At 37.9% G+C, this 20546-nt stretch overlaps 1 protein-coding gene across 3 annotated transcripts in view; it reads left to right on the plus strand.

Moving 5' to 3' along the window:
• Positions 1 to 20546, plus strand: part of COG3 (component of oligomeric golgi complex 3) — a 71351-nt gene that overhangs the window by 1978 nt on the left and 48827 nt on the right. For all 3 annotated transcript variants that reach the window (XM_078433468.1, XM_060637149.2, XM_060637148.2), the window contains exons 2-11: positions 6923 to 7069; positions 9231 to 9292; positions 10540 to 10705; positions 11357 to 11431; positions 12684 to 12776; positions 13758 to 13883; positions 15182 to 15262; positions 18482 to 18525; positions 19203 to 19329; positions 19929 to 20020. In XM_078433468.1, the coding sequence (XP_078289594.1) occupies positions 6923 to 7069; positions 9231 to 9292; positions 10540 to 10705; positions 11357 to 11431; positions 12684 to 12776; positions 13758 to 13883; positions 15182 to 15262; positions 18482 to 18525; positions 19203 to 19329; positions 19929 to 20020 (1013 nt within the window). The remainder of the gene's footprint in view (positions 1 to 6922; positions 7070 to 9230; positions 9293 to 10539; positions 10706 to 11356; positions 11432 to 12683; positions 12777 to 13757; positions 13884 to 15181; positions 15263 to 18481; positions 18526 to 19202; positions 19330 to 19928; positions 20021 to 20546) is intronic.

Here is a 20546-nt window from a genome sequence, read left to right on the forward strand (position 1 = left end):
AAGCAGGATGCTTGGGCATCACAGCACCTGTGGGGAACATAGTCCACAAGAAAAGTAACCCAATTTGCTTTTATTGTCTTAGCTCATAAACTATTACTATTCTCGTTGAACACAAAGGAAAGGTTTTGGAGTGAAGTAAATGGAATCTTTCGTTTTCATCCTATTTTTTTTTTTTTTTTCATATTTATGCAGCATAGTATCCACATTAATCTCATGCAGTTGTTTAACATATATTTTGTGCCTGTTCTGGGCTAGGAATTGAGAATAGAAAGATAAGCAAATCAAGCTCCCTAGCTTCATGGAGCTAACATAATTGTGATCATGAGCTTGTAGAAAAGAACAGGGTAAGTTCAGACAATGACCCATGGTATAAGGAAAATAAAACAAGATAGTATGACGGAAAGGGATTGAGGTATGCTCTAGGCAAGGAAGGAAGCCTCTCTAAGAAAGTGACAGTCTAAGGCGAGAACTCATGGTGGAAAACAAAATGCCAGCCTTGCAAAGATTAGAGAAGTAACCTTCCAGGTGGAGGAAAAAGCAATGCAAAGTCACAGGTGGGAGATGAGCTTGACAGGTTCAAGGGTTGAGTGAAGGTGTTCTGGTATATGCAGTGTACGTATGGGATTTCTGTGAGAATGAAATGGCCTTTATCTTCCTGTCTGGGGCATCTGTCAGGGGGATCATTGTTTTTCAGCTATCTGTAGCCCTTGTTTCCCTTTACTAAAAGTGTTTCTATGTCTGATGGGAAGACTGGAATTGAATTTTTTTATCTGTTACCACTCTTTTTTTTTTTTTAATGTTTATTTCTAGAGAGAGCGTAAGCACAAGTGGGGGAGGGGTACACAGAGAGAGAGAGAGAGAGAGAGAGAGAGAGGCGGGGGGGGGGGGGGGGAGGGAGAGAGAGAATCCCAAGCAGGCTCCATGCACTGTCAGCATGGAACCCAACACACGAACTGAACTGTGAGATCATGACCTGAGCCGAGATTAAGAGTCGGATACCAACCGACTGAGCTACCCAGGTTCCCCTGTCTGTTACCACTCTGAACACTGGTGCTGAAAAAAGAATGGCTCAGTTTTTATTTTCTCCAAACAGTGTATCTGTAAAGGATTTTCTGCAGTGTTTCACAGTTCTCACAAGATAAATTACTTCCTGAACAGCTGGCACTGAGCAAGTTAGTTGAATAGCAAAAGGCCAGCTGATGCTTTAGTAAATACCGTAAAGCTGTTAACTTTTTTAGAAAATATCTTTCTCTTTTATGAAGGGGAACTAGTCATATTTTGGAAAGAAGTTATATCTTTCTCTTTTTTTGGTGTTAGATAAAAGAATTTGAAGTAGAATATTAGGTAGACTGGCTTCTTGCAGCCAAGATTCATCTGTTTTAGTAGTGAGGGCCTTTTGCTTTCTGCTGAATTTAGTAGTTCTTAATAAATGCTGCAATAATTAACCCTGAAATTTACCTGAAATGAATTGTAACTTGTTTTCCTAAGGACTGTGTGTTCTTAGTATATTTAACTTCTCTGAGCCTGTTTTTTTCTTTAAAAAATGGGGATTATAATATACTTACTGTCTGATGAGGGGTTGTGATTGTGAGAATTTAGTGAAATCATGTATGTTAAGTGCACATGGCAAGCGAGCTGTAAGTACTGTATTATTCATATGCTTTTCTCCCCACATGATTGATAACTTGAAAGAGTAGATTAGAATCTTGTGATCCTATGCTGGTATAGGTGTCACTCAGACCAAAGGTAAGAAAAGAAAACGTTAAGTGCCTTGAAGGTTCTGAGATTCCATCTATACGTCTTCAATGATTTGCTTCAAACAGAGAAAGTAACATCAGGTTTCATTTAGGGAATGAATTGTTTAGATTATGAAAGTGATTTTCTCCAACCCGGAAATGTACAAGAAATAAAGTTTGGGAGAGAAAGGTGTATTTGGTTTTTTCCTGGACCTGCTTAGCTGGTCAGGCAAGGTTGATTGTTTATTATAATTATTATTTAATATGTTAACGTACCATTTGCATAAACTATACAATAGCTCTCTAGGACTGACAGTTAGGTACCTAGATTTGTGCTCTTCTCTCTGATGGTAAATGCTCCATCTGGAAGCTAGCACGGTATAGTGTGCCAGAGGACTCAGGAGTGAATGAGTTAATGAGAGTCAGTTTTTTTACTTATTTATTTTTTTAAATAATCTCTGCACCCAACATGGAGCTTGAGCTCGAACTCACGACTCTTGAGATCCAGGGTCTATTCTCTACTGACCGAGCCAGCCAGGAGAGGCAGGAGTGAATGAGAGGTCAGAACAGGAAAGTTTGTGACCCCAGCACACCCCTTCTTGCTTTCCATTCTATTCCAGGTGCTTTAAGAAAAGAAGACTGCTGAAGAAATGTACCTAATGGGGCCAGTTTTTCATTCTCTTTTAAAAAGTAACTTGTTTTGTTTCTTTAAAAAATTGTTTCTTAGAATTAGTTGCAGTTGGGGGCGCCTGGGTGGCTCTGTCAGTTAGCTTCTGACTTTGGCTCAGGTCATGACCTCACGGTTCGTGAGTTCGAGCCCTGCGTCAGGCTCTATGCTGACAGCTCAGAGCCTGGAGCCTGCTTCAGATTCTGTCTCTCTCTGCCGCTCCCCCGCTCACACTCTGTCTCTCAAAAATAAATAAACATTAAAAAAAAAAAAAGTAGTTGTTTCAGTTAATGTGGCTTCTCGCTTGCTTGGTTTGAGAGAAAATGGTTTTGTATTAGTGAGTACAAGGGAACAGGACGGGAAGCCTCCTTCTGCTTCTGGTATTTAAAAGTCCTCATGCTTGAAAAGTAGTTAGTATTTGTACATGAAGTAATCAAATAGAATGTTTTTTCATATATTCACATGATCGTGTTTACGCACAACATCTAGACTACAGACTTTGTCTGGAATATCTACACTACCTTCTCAAGTATCTAGAGTTTTCATATGATTTTGTTTTGTAAAGTAAATTAGAAGATAAATATTTTTTTAAACGTTCATTTATTTTGAGAGAGAGTACACGAGCAGGGGAGGGGCAGACAGAGAGAGAGAAAGAGAGAGAATCCCCAGCAGGTTCTGTGCTGTCAGTGCGGAGCCTGAAAAACTGGAGGCTTCAACTCACAAACCATGAGGTCTTGACCTGAGCCAAAATCAAGAGTCGTCGCTTAACTGACTGAGCCTGATATATTTTTGCTTTTGACATTTATCTTTCTGAGTGATTAAAAATAAAAAAAATTGTCGGGGCGCCTGGGTGGCTCAGTCGGTTAAGCGGCCGACTTCGGCTCAGGTCACGATCTCGCGGTCCGTGAGTTCGAGCCCCGCATCGGGCTCTGGGCTGATGGCTCAGAGCCTGGAGCCTGCTTCCGATTCTGTGTCTCCCACTCTCTCTGACCCTCCCCCGTTCATGCTCTGTCTCTCTCTGTCTCAAAAATAAATAAACGTTAAAAAAAAAAAATTAAAAAAAATAAATAAAATTACCATATTTGCTTTTATTTTAACTATTTCTAGAGCCTTTAGTTTTTTGTTGGCTTGTTTTTAAGATCCATTTTTCCATCTGGTATTATGTTCCATCTGCTTTTGAAGAACTGCCTTTAGTATTTCTTGTAGTACAAGACTGTTGGAAATGCATTTTCTCAGCTTTGTTTAAACAGCCCTTTTCATTTAAAAAAGATACTCTACTAGATTAAGAATTCTGGATTGACGGTTTTTTTCTTTTATTTCTTAAAAGATTTGTTTAATTTCTGGTGAGAAGTCTGTGGTAATTCTTTTAATTCTTATCTTCATTCTTCTGTATATAATATGTCTTTTCTCCTATGTCTTCTAGCATATTTTTTTAAACTTTATTTTTAGGAGTTTGAATATCATGTGTGTACATGTGTATTTGTGTGTGTGTGTGTGTGTGTGTGAGAGAGAAAGAGAGAGAGAGATAGAGAGATTCTGCTTGGGATTCTCTGAGCTTCTCAGAACTGTAGTTTGCTGTCTTTTATTGGAAATGTTTCAACTAGTATCTTTTTAAAAATTTTTTTCTACCCTGTTCTCTCTCCTTTTGGGATTCTATTTATACATGTACTAGGTAATATGATGCCATCTCCGTGTTCTTGGATATTGTGTTTGGTTTTTATTTATTCACCCTGTTTGTTTCCGCTTTATGTTTCTTATTGGGTGATTTTAGTGCACTGTGTTCAAGTTCACTGAGTCTTTAGCTGTCTTGAATGTACTGATGAGCACATTGCAGCAGCACTCTGTCCAGCTTTCCTTACCTTAGCCCAGTCTCCCGGTGCTTTCTGGTATGTTTTCAAGTCTGAGCCTGACCCACCTCTCCTTCCCCCTTAGCTATTGTGTAAACATTGAGGATAGCCTGACATGTTTGACTTTTGTCACAGTCTGAATAGAAGTAAATTTTACTACTAATGAAATCCAGTTTTACAAAGATAGCTTATGGGGGTGCCTGGGTATCTCAGTTGGTTAAGCACTCGACTCCTGAATTTGGCTCCGGTTATGATCTCGCGGTCGTGAGATTGAGCTCTGCGTCAGGCTCTGCACTGAGTTTGGAGCCTGCTTAGGATTCTTTCTCTCCCTCTCTCTCTCTGCCCCTCCCTCACTTGCACGCATGCATACGCATGAGTGCACATGCTCTCTTTCTCAAAATAAACACATAAACGTTAAAAAAAAAAAAAAAGATAGCCTAAGGACTATTCTTTCCCCAAGAGCACTATCGATTCTGATTTATAGATTTACTTACTCTGTTATTGCTCATAAATAGGGATAATAATAAGAGGATAAATGACAGTAGCTTAGATTTATTGAGTGTTTACTGGGTGACAAGCATGAGTGTTTACTGGGTGACAAGCATCAAGTATTGTCTCTGGTGGGTTACCTCCCCCTGTCCGAGGAGGCGGCTTGTTGTGGTAACTGGGATGGCTCCACAGAGCAGGAGTAGTGTGACTTAGCACAGCTTCCTCTGCCTCCAGAGTAAGAGCTGGAATTGAAATGAAATAATTAGGCCCTTTTACCTTCCGAACCCCTGGCGGCAGCACACGGTTGCTGATGACGCTTTGGACTCAAGATAGATTCTCACTGGATTTGAGAAACTTAATTCTTCGTGTGCCATAGTCCTTTTATATTGAAGAATTATGTCACCATTCAGGAAGGGTTACATGAACAGGTGATACCCTTAGTAAGAGGTATTTACGTTTACTCATGACCTCCTGGCTCTTGAGTCAGAGTCATTTGTGGGGAGGAGGCAGATTGAGGACGTTGCTGAACATTTTTTTTTTGGTCTGCAGCTTCCCAGCAGTTCAGGAAGCCTGTTTTCCCACACCCGTGTTTTCTTTTTTCCCTAGTGGCTTCAGGATACAGATATTGTAGTTCCTATTTTGCAGAAAAGAAATTGAGGATCAGGAGCATTAGGTAATTTGCCCATCGTCACACAGCTTATAAGTGAGCAGGAGCAGTGTTCAAACCAGGCTGCACCATAACACGCTTCCCCATGCCAGAAGGTATAGCCCCACTTGAACTCAGGACAGAAACGCCTATTTTGGGGGTGCCTGAGTGGATGTCTGACTCTTGGTTTTGGCCCAGGTCATGATCCCAGGGTTGTGGGATTGAACCCCACATTAGGCTCTGTGCTGAGTGTGGAACCTGCTTGAGGTTCTCTCTCTCTCTCTCTCTCTCTCTCTCTCTCTCTCTCTCTCTCCCCCCCCACCTCCCTCTGCTCCTTCCCAACACACTTATTTCTGTCTATAAAATTTAAAAAAAATTTTTTAAAGCCTGTTTTTAAAGGGTTGTATTTCTCTTTAATTTTTTCTTTTTAATTTTTAAAAAAGTTTTATTCATTTTTAAGAGACAGAGAGAGACAAGAGTGTGAGGGAGGGGCAGAGAGAGGCGAAGGCTCCAGGCTCTGAGCTGTCAGCACAGAGGCCGACAAGGGGCTTGAACCCACAAACTGTGAGATCATAACCTGAGCCGAAGTCGGACACTTAACTGACGGAGCCACCCAGGCGCCCCAAAGTGTTGTATTTCTAGTGATGGTGCATTGTTCATCTGGCTTTTTTTTAAGCTTTGAAGGTAAAAGCCTGTCTTCAGAAGAAATCCTTGTGTCTGGAAAAACAGGGGCAATTTCCTAAGGCCCTGGGTCAAAATTTTCTGTAGATGGGCCTTAAATGTTATGCCCTAAGGACTAAAAACTGGAATTGAAACATTTAGGCCTTTTTACCTCATCCTTCATCCACACTCCCTTTATTTGAGGTCTAAAATTAGTACGTCTGTGTGACTTATAGGTAAATTAACACCTAGGCTATCTTTAGTAGTGGAGAACTGGAAAGCATTGTAGGTCAAAGTATTTGATGGTGTCAAAATGAGGCCTTCTGAGGGGGTCTTCCGAAACCGACGGAGAGTTCTGAGATGGTTTCTCCTCAGTTACAGTTTCAGAATTTACCACCAAGAAGGTGTGGGCGAAGTGTGCCAATGGTAGAAATGGCAGAAGGAGGTCATGTTTATTGATAGTTAATTCTTGGGTGTGATTTATTTTCTGTTGGCAAGCATTAATGAGGCCAGGCTCTTTTGTTAGATCCTGGGAAAGGCAAGCTACTTTCAACAGCATACAGGTTTTTGCCTTTGGTGCCAGTTCATGAGGTTCAAGTAAGAAAACGTGTGTTGATTAGCACAGATTCACTGCCAGTATTAGAAGGGCAACTCAAAAATCATACCTAACTCTCGGTGCAATAACCGTATTACGTTTACGTTTTGAGGCTAGCATTTAATAGAAAGAGCCTAGCTGTAAGTGTTACTGTCATATGGCAGTTATTAGCCTCAAATGATCTTTCAAAACAAGTGAGATGGAATAATAACAGTCAAGAGTTTAGAGAATTTTCACGTTATTTAAATAATCTCTGTGGCTCTTTTTTTTTTTTTTTTGAAGCTTCCACTTGAAGACTTGTGCAGTTTAACATCCCAGTCGCTGCCTGCTGCAGAGCCTTCAATAGTACCTGAATCTACAGAAGACATTCTCTTGAAGGGTTTCATTTCCTTAGAAATGGAAGAAGAGAGAATTGAAACTGCACAGCAGGTGAATGGCATTGTTGTTTCTAAGGATGCTTGATTATTTTAAAGATCTCACGACAGGGCTAATGAAAAAGTTGTCCTTGTTAAAAGTTCTAAACCTTTGAAGATATAGTTAACATCAGATCTTTCTAGAACATTCTCGATTTTGTGTTAGCTGTGGTTGTTTTGTAAGTGTTTTATTTTTACTTATTTATATTTGCTTATTTATTTAAAATGTTCCATTTATTTTCGAGAGAGAGGGAGAGGGAAAACAAGCAAGGGAGGGGCAGGGAGAGAGGGGGACAGGGGTTCTGAAGTGGGCTCTGCACTGAGAGCAGTGAGCCCGGTGTGGGGCTTTAACTCCCAAATTGTGAGATCGTGACCTGAGCCGAAGTCGTACGCTCAACTGACTGAGCCACCCAGATACCTCTGTGAGTGTTTTAAATAAACCTGTTGCCCAATTGTATTTGTGATACAGATAAAGATATGATATTCCAACTTTGGATGTTGATAGCTCATCATTAAGGTTTTAATGTTTCATGCACTTTTGGCCTCCCCCAGTGTCTGCTTATGTCAGTGGGTCTCCCTAGCACGCATGTGTGTGTGCACATACACGCACGTGCACACACATACACCCCCCTCTGCTTGTTGCTAGGTAATTTCTTTTTTAAGAACCTAAAGATTCTCTTTAGGTGAACCCCTTACAGTTATTTTTTAAAATTTGCATGTGTAATCAGTCTTCCCCTGATGGCTATTTATTCCTAATCATAAACCTGAATATATAGCAGTTTCTTCCGTCACTTTTTTCCGTCTTCTTTCTGCTGTATAAAAATCAGAGCTGAGGCATTTACCAAGGAAAACAAAAAGCAAGCCTGCTGAATTGCAGATCTAGGAAGTCGAGGCAGTGTGGCAAAGTGAAAAAGAGCTCCACCTCTTGAGTTAGGCCAGCCTGGATCTGAAAGTCACCTTCTCCATCACTTACCATCTTTGTGAGTTTAGGCAAATCACTTATCCTCTGAGGCCTTTAGTTTTCGAATCTGCAAAACAAGGATGATTATATACCTATCTCATGGGATTTTTCTGAAAATTAGATAATGCATACAGTGTTTGGCAGGCACACAGTCAGAGTTCAGTGAATGATAGCTAAGGCACTTGGCAAGCCTAATAATCTGGAGAGAATGAAGCATACCCTTGACTTCAGATCCAACTTGAGAATTGTGGAGCATAACCTTGCACCATGTCTGTGAACTTGTTTGGACTATTTGGAAAAAAAAAAAAAATCTGGGCTAAATTTGTACCCGCGTATTTTTCTGTAAATTTTTTGAAAAACTTGTATATTGAGTTATAATTTACACAATATAAAATATATCCATTTTAAGTATATAGTTTGATGAGTTTTGACAAATTTAACTCCCACAATGATCAAGCTATAAAACATTTTTATCCTTCATGCTTGTATAAGGTCAATCTTTAGCTCTTTTTATTTATTTTATTTTATTTTTTAAAGTTTGAGAGAGAGAGAAAGCACAATTGGGGGAGGGGTGGAGAGAGAGGTAGAGAGAGAGAATCCCAAGCAGGCTCTGTCCTGTCAGAGTGGAGCCTGACGCAGGGCTTGAACTCACAAACCTTGAAATTGTGACCGGAGCCAAAGTTGGATGCTTAATAGACTGTGCCCTCCACCTCTTTTTAATAATAGATATTTTTCACGACTTAGATGGTAGGGCTAGAATCCAAACCCAGGTTTAGCTAATACAGAAGTCCCATGTTGTTAAGTCACTCTGTTATATTATTTCAAAGTTATATTTTTATAATCCTTATTAGATAACATTAATATTAACACTGATCCAAAGCCCTATGTTACCTATTCAAATTTAGCAATGTAGCAAATAGGCATTAGCCTCTTAGGAAAGAATATATATTTTTTATATACTGTACCTTTAACCCTTATCTTTGTTTGACTCTGGATGTGGCCAATGATTTTAATATCCTTTGCTTTGCTAGCATGTAGATATTGCCTATGGAATTAAATGATCATCTCCTGGCTTAAAAATAATTATTAATGTCTGAACCACAAACAGTAAGACTTAGGTAGTGTCTACCCTTTTGACTTGCTGTTTAGCCTGTAGCCACTTTCCATTTTGTCTGTTTTAGTTTTGTTGACAATGTAATACTCTTTATTTTTCTAGTTTTTCTCATGGTTTGCAAAGCTACAAACTCAGATGGATCAGGATGAAGAAACTAAATATAGGTATGTGGCTCTTGAGTTTGTTGGCTAACCTAACTTTAAGTTTTTTTTTTTTTTTAACGTTTATTCATTTTTGAGAGATGGAGAGAGACAGAGCATGAGTGGGGGAGGGTGAGAGAGATTGGGAGACACAGAATCTGAAGCAGGCTCCAGGCTCTCAGCTGTCAGCACAGAGCCCGATATGGGACTGGAACTCACTGACCGTGAGATCATGACCTGAGCCGAAGTCAGGCACTTAACTGAGCCACCCAGGTGTCCCCTAACTTTTAGATCACAGTCATCTGCGGCATTTCATAATCTGTATCTTTAAACGAAATTAAGATACAAAGAAAACTCCAACAGCAACATTTTCTTTAAGAAGAGCTTGAGATAAGTTGTGTGATTTAAACAAATAGTTGTATCATAATTAATAGGTTAGGAGGTGCACACATTGGTTTTTAGAGAACTCTAGGAAGGTTTGAGTTCAAGTGGGAATTTTACAGGAACTCTAAGAGATGTTTATTGCTTTTCTTTCGAAGTAGTGACCCAAGAGATTTTGGGGATGCCCACCTAGATTGGGTGTAACTATGTTGTTCTGTTTGTGTATGTTGATAGCATAGGGGAAATGATGGTGCATAGTGTCGAGCTGATTTGGGGACTGTGGATTGAATAATTGCATTTATTTATCATTTATTAAGTGACTGTTACTGCTAGGTAATGTGTTAGGCTCTTTGATGTGTGATTTCAGTTAATCTTTATAGCAGTTATGTGAAGAAAGGTATTATATTATTCCTATTTTACAAATGTGCAAACTGAAGCCTGAAAATACTAAGTGACTTTCCTAATATGACTCAGTGACTCAGGTCTTCTGATTCCAAGTCCAAAATTCTTTCCATGACATCACACCGTCTCTCAAAGACATTAAGTGACCTGAGAGATTGACCTACTTAATACCCCGGGTTGGCCCCAGTGTCCCAGTCTTTGAAAGTTGAGTCGGCGATTTATTGCCTTAAATGTGAAAAGCCAGCTTGTGGCTTTAAGGCTGATTCCTTTTGTTGCTCATTGTTTCAGTGATTTTTTTTCCTCTTAAGTTTTGGAAAAGGTGTTAACATAATTTTTGACACCTTTCTGAATATAATAAACTTCAGTGAGTAGGTCGACTCTTCTCCTGAGATTCAAGCATTTGGGGAAAAATGAGACTTTGTTGTTTATTGACTCTGCTTATTGGGGGAAAATATTATTGCCAATCCCCTTTTGGTTCTGTTTTCTAGACAGATGAGGGATTACTTGTCTGGGTTTCAGGAGCAGTGTGATGCTATATTGAATGATGTAAACAGTGCTCTTCAGCATCTGGAATCATTGCAGAAACAGTATCTTTTTGTGTCCAATAAGACAGGAACGCTACATGAAGCCTGTGAACAGCTCCTAAAAGAACAGGTAATTTGGAGTAGGGGAGAGGGCTAGTGATTATACTTAACGTTTTATTTTTAAATAGATGGATAGAATTTAATTCTGATCTCTTTAATTTCTCCAAGTATGTATTGAACTCTGCTCTATATGAGGCCTTGTGCTAAGCATGCACATTATGACATTGCCAGCTTGTTTGTATTCTAAATAAGCTCACATGAATGTGGCAAGGCAAGCCTATGTTTTGAGCTGTTAAGTCTCAGTACAGTTTCAGAATGAAGACGATACATTAGTTTGCCCCGTCCACTCTTGATTGACACTTTTCAAATAAGCAAAGTGATTATAGTAATGGTGGGGTTTATGAAAGGATGAACTGATCTAGATTGTACTTAAACTCATGATCTAAAGATAGAACATGTAAGTCACTTTATCTGAGTCTTCTCTGTATATTTTGTGTGTTTTTAAAAGGGAATTATTTATTATTTTATAAAAGATATGTAAGTTGCTGTAATAATCATCACTTAATTTGTCCACGATTGTAGAAATCTTTGAGCATTAGTCTAAAATCTTATGTCTAAAATAAACCTGTATGTCTGGTATAAATGTATTCAATGTAATTTTGAGACTGGAGTGTTGATTCTTACGTTCTTATACTGATTTTTTTCTTTTAAAAAATGCAAGTCGGAACTTGTTGATCTGGCAGAAAACATTCAACAAAAGCTTTCCTATTTTAATGAATTGGAAACTATTAACACAGTAAGCATGGTTTTTTTTTTTTTTTTTTTACTTTTTGTAAAGTTAGTGACTTTATTTGTATTTTCCTTTCTGAATATAATCATTAAATTTATAAATTGACTTGAGTGATATTTTAACTTAATAGTTTGCTTGCAGATAGATATCCCTACTTGTACCCCATGTAGGTATCATTACCAGTTCAGATTTTTTCAAATGTGATTTAAACAGTAGTTCCTCTTAAGTTGTATTACTGTTATTAAAATCCCTTTGTCTGTTACCACAAATACAGTATCTTTATTTGTGAGCTGAAAAGATTGTGAGAGGAAGTATTAAATTTTAAATCTTGCTGTGGTTGTGCTACTCTTAGCAATCAAAATATTTTTTAAAATAATCTCCTGTTTAGTTTGGAGTATAGTCCTTATAACGCATGCTTGTATATCAAAGTAATAGTCTCAATTAAGACTGCTGTGTAAATTACATTCCTATGTCTTCCCGGCTCATAAATTAATCATAATTACTACATATAAATGACTAAAAGTATTAAATTAATTATAATTATTATGGTTTACTACAGAGATAGAAAACTAGTAACCAGTTAATAATGGAATGCAAGGGGAAATTGTTCATTGTTAAGCTATCAAGATAAAAAATAGTTGACTGGTTTTACTTATATTTTGCATACACTTCTTTATTTACATTTTCATATTTATATAAAACATGTATGTAAAATAGTTTCATGTCTTAATGTATAGTTTTATATGTTAAGTATTAAACATTATATATATTACTTGTGTTTATACTATTTGTATATATTTAATCATTAAACGTTTACTTATATTTTGCTTATATATTGTTTTACTTTCATAGTATGACTGCTAAACATAGTATGACTGCTAGTTAATCCTTTAACCTTGAAAAAATCGCCACTATTTGAAAGTAGGAAATTTGTGTATGTTGTACTAGAAAATGAGAAGTCTAGGTACTTGATGTGTTAATATAACATTGTACGATGCAGTAATGTAAATATTTGCAAATTTATGAAGAGCCCCTTAAAGCTCATTAGGAATAAACTAAATTAAATCACTATTACTTTTTTGTCCTTTCTTTATTATTACACATGGGCTATATTTGAGGATACTTTGATGATTCTTAAAATGTAAAGACATTAGTATAACTTATAGTCTAAAGGGAAGTATGCTAATTCTAATACATAATTTTCAACTTTTGCCTGAATATTTTTTGTGAATTAAAAAAAATTTTTTTTTCCTTAAAGAAACTGAATTCTCCTACATTGTCTGTTAATAGTGAAGGATTTATACCTATGCTGGCCAAGTTAGATGACTGTATAACATATATCTCATCTCATGTAAGTCATGATATTTTTGTATTTTTTTTAAAGTATATTTATTTATTTTTGAGAGAGAGTGCAAGTGCATGCGTGTGTGTGCCTGCACAAGCAGGAAAGGGGGCAGGGAGAGAGAGGGAGAGAGAAGGTCCCAAACAGGCTCTGAGCTGTCAGCATGGAGCCTGACACAGGACTTGAACTCACGAACTGTGAGATCATGACCTAAGCCAAAATCAAGAGTTGGGTGTTTAACTAACTGAGCTATCCAGGCGCCCCTGTTCCTGTATGTTTTTAAGAAATCTTAACATTCACATTATATTACTTCCTATGTTATAAAGTATTTCTTCTGAAGGGAAACAGGGTATCTGTAATATACTTGAAGAAAAACTGTAGCAAATTCTTAGTCATTGTCAGTAGTGATGTAAAAAAAGTACTTTCAGCTGCTGAGGCAACCTCTGGAACAGAAAGGGATCCTGGCTGACACAGGTATAGCCACCTAAAAGGATGGGTGATTTTTAGGCTTTTGACTTCCTGGTGTTCTAGATACTTCTTTGGAAACAGGAAGTGTTACTTGGGAGGAAATAAAGGAACAGGCCCTTTGATTTCATCACCCTCCTCGTATCCCCCAAGGATTTATAGCTGTACAGGTTTTCCCCACTATCTGAAAGCAGAATGTTCCTATGAAACCTTTTGTAAATCAAAATGTCCTAAAGTGAAGAAGCAAGTTACCATTTCATAAAAGTGAAAATCCTCATTGGATTTCTTTTGGTTAACAAAAACGGGTACTATTGTAGGTCTTTTGTAAAAGTGAAGTGACATAAAGTGAACTTTTGGTTGAAGGGGAATTAGGGGAGAAGCCCGTATTCGTCTTCGTCAAGCTTACAGTCTATATAAGACCTTTTGAACATCATATATAGCTTTACTTTCAGGACAGGTTTGTTTTCGTAGTTGGCTGGGCCAGTGTTTGTTTCCTCTTTGTAAATCTTTCCCTTTCCTTTATAGCCACATTTTAAAGATTATCCTGTATATTTGCTGAAGTTTAAGCAGTGTCTTTCGAAAGCCTTGCACCTCATGAAGACATACACTGTGAACACGCTACAGAACCTCACCAGTCAGTTATTGAAAAGGGTGAGTTAACTGGTGAGGTCGTTCCTTTCTTTTCTTTTTCTTTTCTTATTCATTCATTTACCTTCCATAATCTTAAATGTAAGGTTAGTACTTAGTACCTCTAGAAACTTTTTTTTTTTTTAACATTTTGTTAAATAGGACTACGCATCACAGTTTTATTTAGAATAGAAAAAAATGGCTGTATTATATCTGTTCATCAGAATCTTATTTTCAAAGAATGTTTAATAATGTGAGAAGTACTCATTACTATTGGTAAACAATAAGGTTCGAACCATTTGTCACTTAAAACATTTTATCTTCATGAAAATATTGGAAGGAAATACAGCAAAATGATAAAACTAGTTCTGTCTTAGGGGTAGGATTACATATGATGGATACTTTGAGTCTTTTTTTTTTTTTTTTTTACATACGGTAGATAATTTAATTTTCTGTGTTTAACAAATGTATTTTCATTGAGAGCCTTCTCAGTGGTTGGTATTGTACTGGGAACTGTACAATAGTGAGAAGGAACCAGCGAGGTCCCTGCCCTCATGGATAATTCAGAAGAAATAATCAGCGAAGAAGGAAACAAACAAACAAATTACAGGTCATAGTAGATGCTAGGTGGAAAATGAGCAGAGAGTTAGGTTAGAAAATTAAGAGTGCAGCTAGCTAAGATGCTCACTGAACATATAAGAAAATAAAATCATAAAGACTATGCATTTTATGTTTTAAGCTTACTTTTCAAAGCACATGAAATATCTTCTTGAACTTTTAGTTCAAAGCCTCTGATTTTCGGGTTGTGTTTTACTGTCCATATTATTCGTAGCTGACATGAAGGCCAGACTATATAATTTTTCTGTTTTGTAAGATTTTGAATAAGTTTAGGAAATGAATACCTAATCAGTGCTAGTACCTACAATGTACCAATGCCTTACTGTTGAGCTGCATAACACCTTTATGACTAATCTGCATTTAATGGTTGCTCTGAATCTTCGAGAGATCCAGTGATGTGGCCATTATCCTGCTGTCAGTAAGTGACTGAGTATGAATCTGAATTCAGGTCTGTTTACCACCCAAATTCATGCAGCATAGGGTAAATTTTAGTTATGAAGAGGAAGGAGATGACAGTTCCACCCAAGCATGTCTCATTTGTAGCAATAATACTAATATTTAATCTGTCTTTGAGATTTTTCTCTGTAAGCTTTTGGTTGGTATACAGGCCCAGCGGTAGCCATTTAAAATGGTTGGTGTCATATTTTCGGAATGATTATTTGTTGCTAATTATCTTCCTTCCCTGCCCTTCCCCGTGTCTCTAGGATCCTGCATCTGTACCCAATGCAGACAATGCCTTCACATTATTTTATGTGAAATTTCGAGCTGCTGCTCCCAAAGTCAGAGTAAGTCTATTGACGTAAATAGGATATTGCTATGAAGTTTATTTAGCCAGCCCTTTGAGGCTCTGCTGTACGTTAGACCTTTTGCTTATACCAGGAAAATGAATACAAATGAAAGGTAGGCACTGTCTTTCCACATTACAGTAGCGTACCTTAGAGGTGCCTTAAGAGCACAGAACAGGAGACACTTAGCTCTTCCCGTGATGCTCAGGGAAGGTTTCTAGGTGAAAGTGATATTTGACCGAAAGGAGCACAGATTTATAGCGGGCTTGAGGGGATTGGTAAGGGTGCTTCATGCAGAGAAGACGGCATGTAGAGGGATGGTTGTAGCCACACTTATTTTGGCAGAGCTGCCTGTAACTTGTGACCAGAACACAGGACGTTGGTAACGTGTGATGGGGAAAAAAAGACAGGAAAGATGGTAGAGATCGTTTCACAAGGGGCGTCACGTGTCATGCCAATTCAGGACAAGCGGAGAGCTAGTGGAGTATTTTATTTTTTTCAAGTTTGTTTATTTTGGGAGAGAGCGAGAGAGGACGGGAATGTGTGCAAGTGAGGGGAGGGCAGAGAGAGGGAGAGAGAGAGAACCTCAAGTAGGCTCTGCACTGTCAGCTCAGAGCATGATTCGCGGCTCAAACCCATGGCCTGTGAGCTGAAGTCAGACGCTTGACCAGCTGAGCCGCCCAGGCCCCCCTGGTGAAGTATTTTAGACAGGAGAATGATTTGGTCAGATTTGCCATTTCTTTAGCTTAAGGATGCTCTTCGAAGACGGATTATGGCGAAGCAAGATTTGAGACAGGGAGGCCTGATCAACAAAGAAGATTTTGCACTAGTCCATGAGAAATAGGTGTTGATTAAGCTGTTCCCAATCTTGAGGTTGGGAACATGTGCCTTACTTATTCTCCTTAGCACAGTGGCTGGTACTTATGTGCTAAATATTTGCCTTGATAGAGTGATTAGAAATGGAGGGTGTAGAAAGTAGGTCTGTGTGTCAGTATTTACATATTTAATAACATAGCCAAGATACAGTTGACCAGCTGGTACATGTATCTTTTTCCTGTTCCTTGTGAAGATATTAGAAAGAGTAGTCTACTTTTGCTGACTGACTCAATCCCTTTCTTGTTTCCCTCCCAGAGTTAGTTGAAAGGGGTTTTTTGTTTTTTGAAATAAGAGAAACTTGGTCTTATTTATAGAAGATACAGGAGAAGGGTGGTTCATTGATGGTAAGAGGTTTAGATTGTGCCTGATTGGTTGCTTTTGCTTAGTAGTCGAATACCAGTGGTAAAAATTTGATTAGAAAAGAAATGGTATAGATAGGTGTGATATATAGCTCAGTGGGGTAGGTGAATATAAAATGATTTTATAATCCTCAGTGGCCTTTCTGCTTGCCATTTACTAATGGTAACCAATTAATACATGCGATGGAGTCCTGACATACTAGTGACAGCATAGAATATTTATCTACAAATAACCTTAATGGAAATACAAGGAGGAAGAAAATGGCAAAACTGGACAGAAAATCATAAAAGACTGAATAAATAGTAACTTATCTTGTTCCTGGTTCAGGAGACTTAATTTTTTAAATGTCAGTTCCTCCTAATATAATTTATTAGTCAAATGTAATGTTAGCAAAAATTCTAATGGAATTTCTTTTTGGATAATGCTTAAATTCATTTGGTATACTAAATAAGCAAGACTAATTAGACAAGGAAAATTTGAAAAATACAGTGATACTGATTCAAGAGTTCATCAGTGGATCACTGGAATGGAAAATTCTAGAACTTAGTATATAAATTTCTTAAAGAGGAAGGGTTCTAGTTTTCTACATAGTATTGGGAAGATTTGCTAAGTATTTGGGGAAAAAGAAGTCAGGTCTTCATTTTATAACATTACCAAAATACACTATCAGTAAACCAAAGAGTTAAATGTAAAAATAAGCAGAAAAAAAATAACTAGCAGAAATTACCAGGAAAAAATTATGGAGTAAAAGATTTGTGATATAAAAATTACACTTTCCAGGGGCACCTGGGTGGCTCAATTGGTTAAGTGTCTGACTTTGGCTCAGGTCATGAATGGTTTGTGAGTTCGAGCATGAATGGTTTGTGAGTTCGAGCCCTGTTTCGGGCTCTGTGCTGACAGCTCAGAGCCTGGAGCCTGCTTCAGATTCTGTGTCTCCCTCTCTCTCTGCCCCTCTCCAACTTGTGTTCCGTCTCTCTCTCAACAATAAACATTAAAAAAAATTAAATTTTCTGAATTTTAAACAGCCACAGAAAAACAGAAACTAGAATGTTTCCAACAAATAAGTGTGAGAGGGTTAATATTTTCAATATACTAAGAGTGCTTGTAAGTCAGTCAGAAAGATAAATATCTACTGTAAGTGGCCAGATTACTCAAAGAAAATGCAAACGATTAATAAATATGAGTGCTTGTATAGCCTCCGTGGAGAATACGTGCAGTTTAAGGTTAGCTGGCATTTTTTTTGGTCAAGAAAATGGCAGATTAACGTGTCACAGTCAGTGCTTTTGAGGATTTGGTCAGGCAGACAATTCTGCTGATAGGGATATAAATCAGTTCCTTTCCCAGAAACGTTTTAGGAGAATGGAGCAAAAGCCCCTAAAAGTATCTCTTTGGAGCCAGTGTTGGGCGTCCCCGACTGGGAAGTACTTACTGTTATTGTAGCAGCTTTACCCGGTGGGAGGTGGAAAGTCAAGAGACGGGAGCCAGCTCTCCTGGACTCAGAGGACTCTTGGGCAGCTGGCGCCCAGACCCTCTAGTTTCACTCCTAACCACTGGGCTTTTCTTCTCAGGATACAATGTAGATGTCGAACAGAATGTTGGATTTATGGTACGTTTGCCGTGGGGGCTGTGAACGTTGATTGTTTACTAGATACCAGGCACTATCTAAGGCTTTCCGTACATTTTCATCTGATTGTTGAGTAGGATGATGTTTTGAAGTGTTAATTTTTTGAAAGCAGATTATAAAGCTGAATATATAATTCTAGTTTTTTTTAAAGAAATATATAGAAACTATATTATACAAAAAACTGAAAGAATATCCTAAAATATTAAATGTGGTTATTTTGTGGTATTATAGGTGATTTTTATATTTCAGCGTTTTTGAATTTACAGATTTCCTGACATTAGCCTGTATTTGTTAAAATGAGGAAGTAATTAAAAGTATAACTAAAACAAATGTATTTTTAATATATTTTTATTTTGTAGACTATCATTGAACAAATAGAACAGCGATCTGAAAAAATACCTGAGTGAGTACCTAGAATTTCTTTACTTTCCAAATGACCTTCTTCTTGATGTGCTCTTTTTCCAAGTTTATTATGTCCTTCATATTTTCTGAGCAGTTACCTTGCATGCTATGTAAACCTTGCAGCACATTACTTATTTGGGGGAATAAGGTTGTAGATGTGTCTTAGTGAGTTTGCAAGGCATCTCTTTTTCCCATAGCAGGATTTTCTTTTCTTTTCTTTTTTTAAGTTTGTTTATTTATTATGAGAGGGGGGTGGGCAGAAAGAGAGAGAGGGAGAGAGAGAATCCCAGGCAGGCTCCTCACTGTCAGCAAAGAGCCGAATGCGGGGCTTGAACTCATGAACCATGAGATCATGACCTGAGCCGAAGTTGGATGCTTAACCGACTAAGCCACCCAGGCGCACCAAGCAGAATTTGCTTTTAATTTCAATAGATGTAAGATCTTTCTCTACTCTTGGGAGATAAATCTTTCTTTAAAAGTTCTAGCTTTTGAACCACAGTTCATTACGGTTTGTTTTTTCTTTTTATACATAAATATTTGTAGTATTTAATGTGGGCAAATGAGAAGTGACCTTACAGCTTTAGGGGTTTGGAAACCACTTCTGGGATTTAAGATCAGATTTAATTTGCATACCTGAACTCAGAAGTTTGTATGCCAATCCCATCTGCTTTTCATCAGATACCAGCAACTGCTGAATGACATCCATCAGTGTTACCTTGACCAGCGGGAGCTTCTTTTAGGCCCTAGTATCACCTGTACTGTAACAGAGTTAACCAGCCAGAACAACAGAGATCATTGTGCCTTGGTAAGTTTCTCCTAGTTTTGTTTGGTGTTTAAACCTTCCTCTGAGATGTTTTTGTATTCTAGAAGCTACAAGTGGGTAAATAAGTTTTGGTTCCCATATCAACAAACTTAGAGAATTTTTCTTTCAGTTAAGAGAAATCTGGTGTAGTCATTAGCAGTCAACTTGTCAAAATATTCTCATTTTGATGTATTTTTTGAAGAATGAAGATTCACAAACGAGTATTCCTTTAAAGATGAAGTATCACAGTTTGTGGATTTATACTGACTATTTTGTTTTCACTTTTGCTGCAGAATGCTTTTTTGTTTTGTGACTTTAATTCATACTATAGAAAGATATATAAAGATTCTTTTATTAAATACCCCCTTTTCAACTAGAAAAGTAATTTTCATTGTCAAAAGTTTAGAAGACAAAAGAAAATAAAAATGAGCCATGTTTATGTTCGGGAGTAAATCTTTGGAAACCAACCATTTTCTGTTCTTGCATAACTTTTATGAATATATATGCATAATCACATTGCAAATAAGATACTTGCTTTATTCCTAAGTGCTGGAATCATTGTGTGTCTTTAACTGTAGGTGATGTGTGTTTGTTTCTTGCAGATTCGCAGTGGCTGTGCCTTTATGGTTCACGTGTGCCAGGATGAGCACCAGCTTTACAATGAATTTTTCACAAAACCAACATCAAAATTAGAGTAGGTGGTGCACAAAATCTAACTCTTGGTGTTTTTTTGTTTTGTTTTGTTTTGTTTTTTGTTTTGGAGAGAGAGAGAATGAGAGAGAGTGCACACACGTGTGCATGGGGCAGAGAGAGAGAGCGAGCGAGCGAGAGAATGAGTGAGAATCCCAAGCAGCTTGAATCCCAAGCTCCATGCTGTCAGCTCAGAGCCTGACGTGAGGTTTGATCTCACAAACTGTGAGATCATGACCTGAGCTGAAATCAAGAGTTGGATGCTTCACCAGCTGAGCCACCCAGTCTCCCCTGCCTCTTGCTTTTAAGATTTAATTTGCTAATAACCATCATGGCTTATTATATTATATGAATATTTAAAAATTAACTGCAGAGGCACCTGGGTGGCACAGTCGGTTAAGTGTCTGACTTTGGCTCAGGTCATGATCTTGCAGTTCGTGAGTTCACGCCCCACATCAGGCTCTGTGCTGACAGCTCAGAGCCTGGAGCCTCCTTCGGATTTTGTATCTCCCTCTCTCTCTCTGCTCCTC

This window comes from Panthera onca, chromosome A1 (assembly GCF_046562875.1).
Source record: "Panthera onca isolate mPanOnc1 chromosome A1, mPanOnc1 haplotype 2, whole genome shotgun sequence".
NCBI classification, from domain to species: Eukaryota; Metazoa; Chordata; class Mammalia; order Carnivora; family Felidae; genus Panthera; species Panthera onca.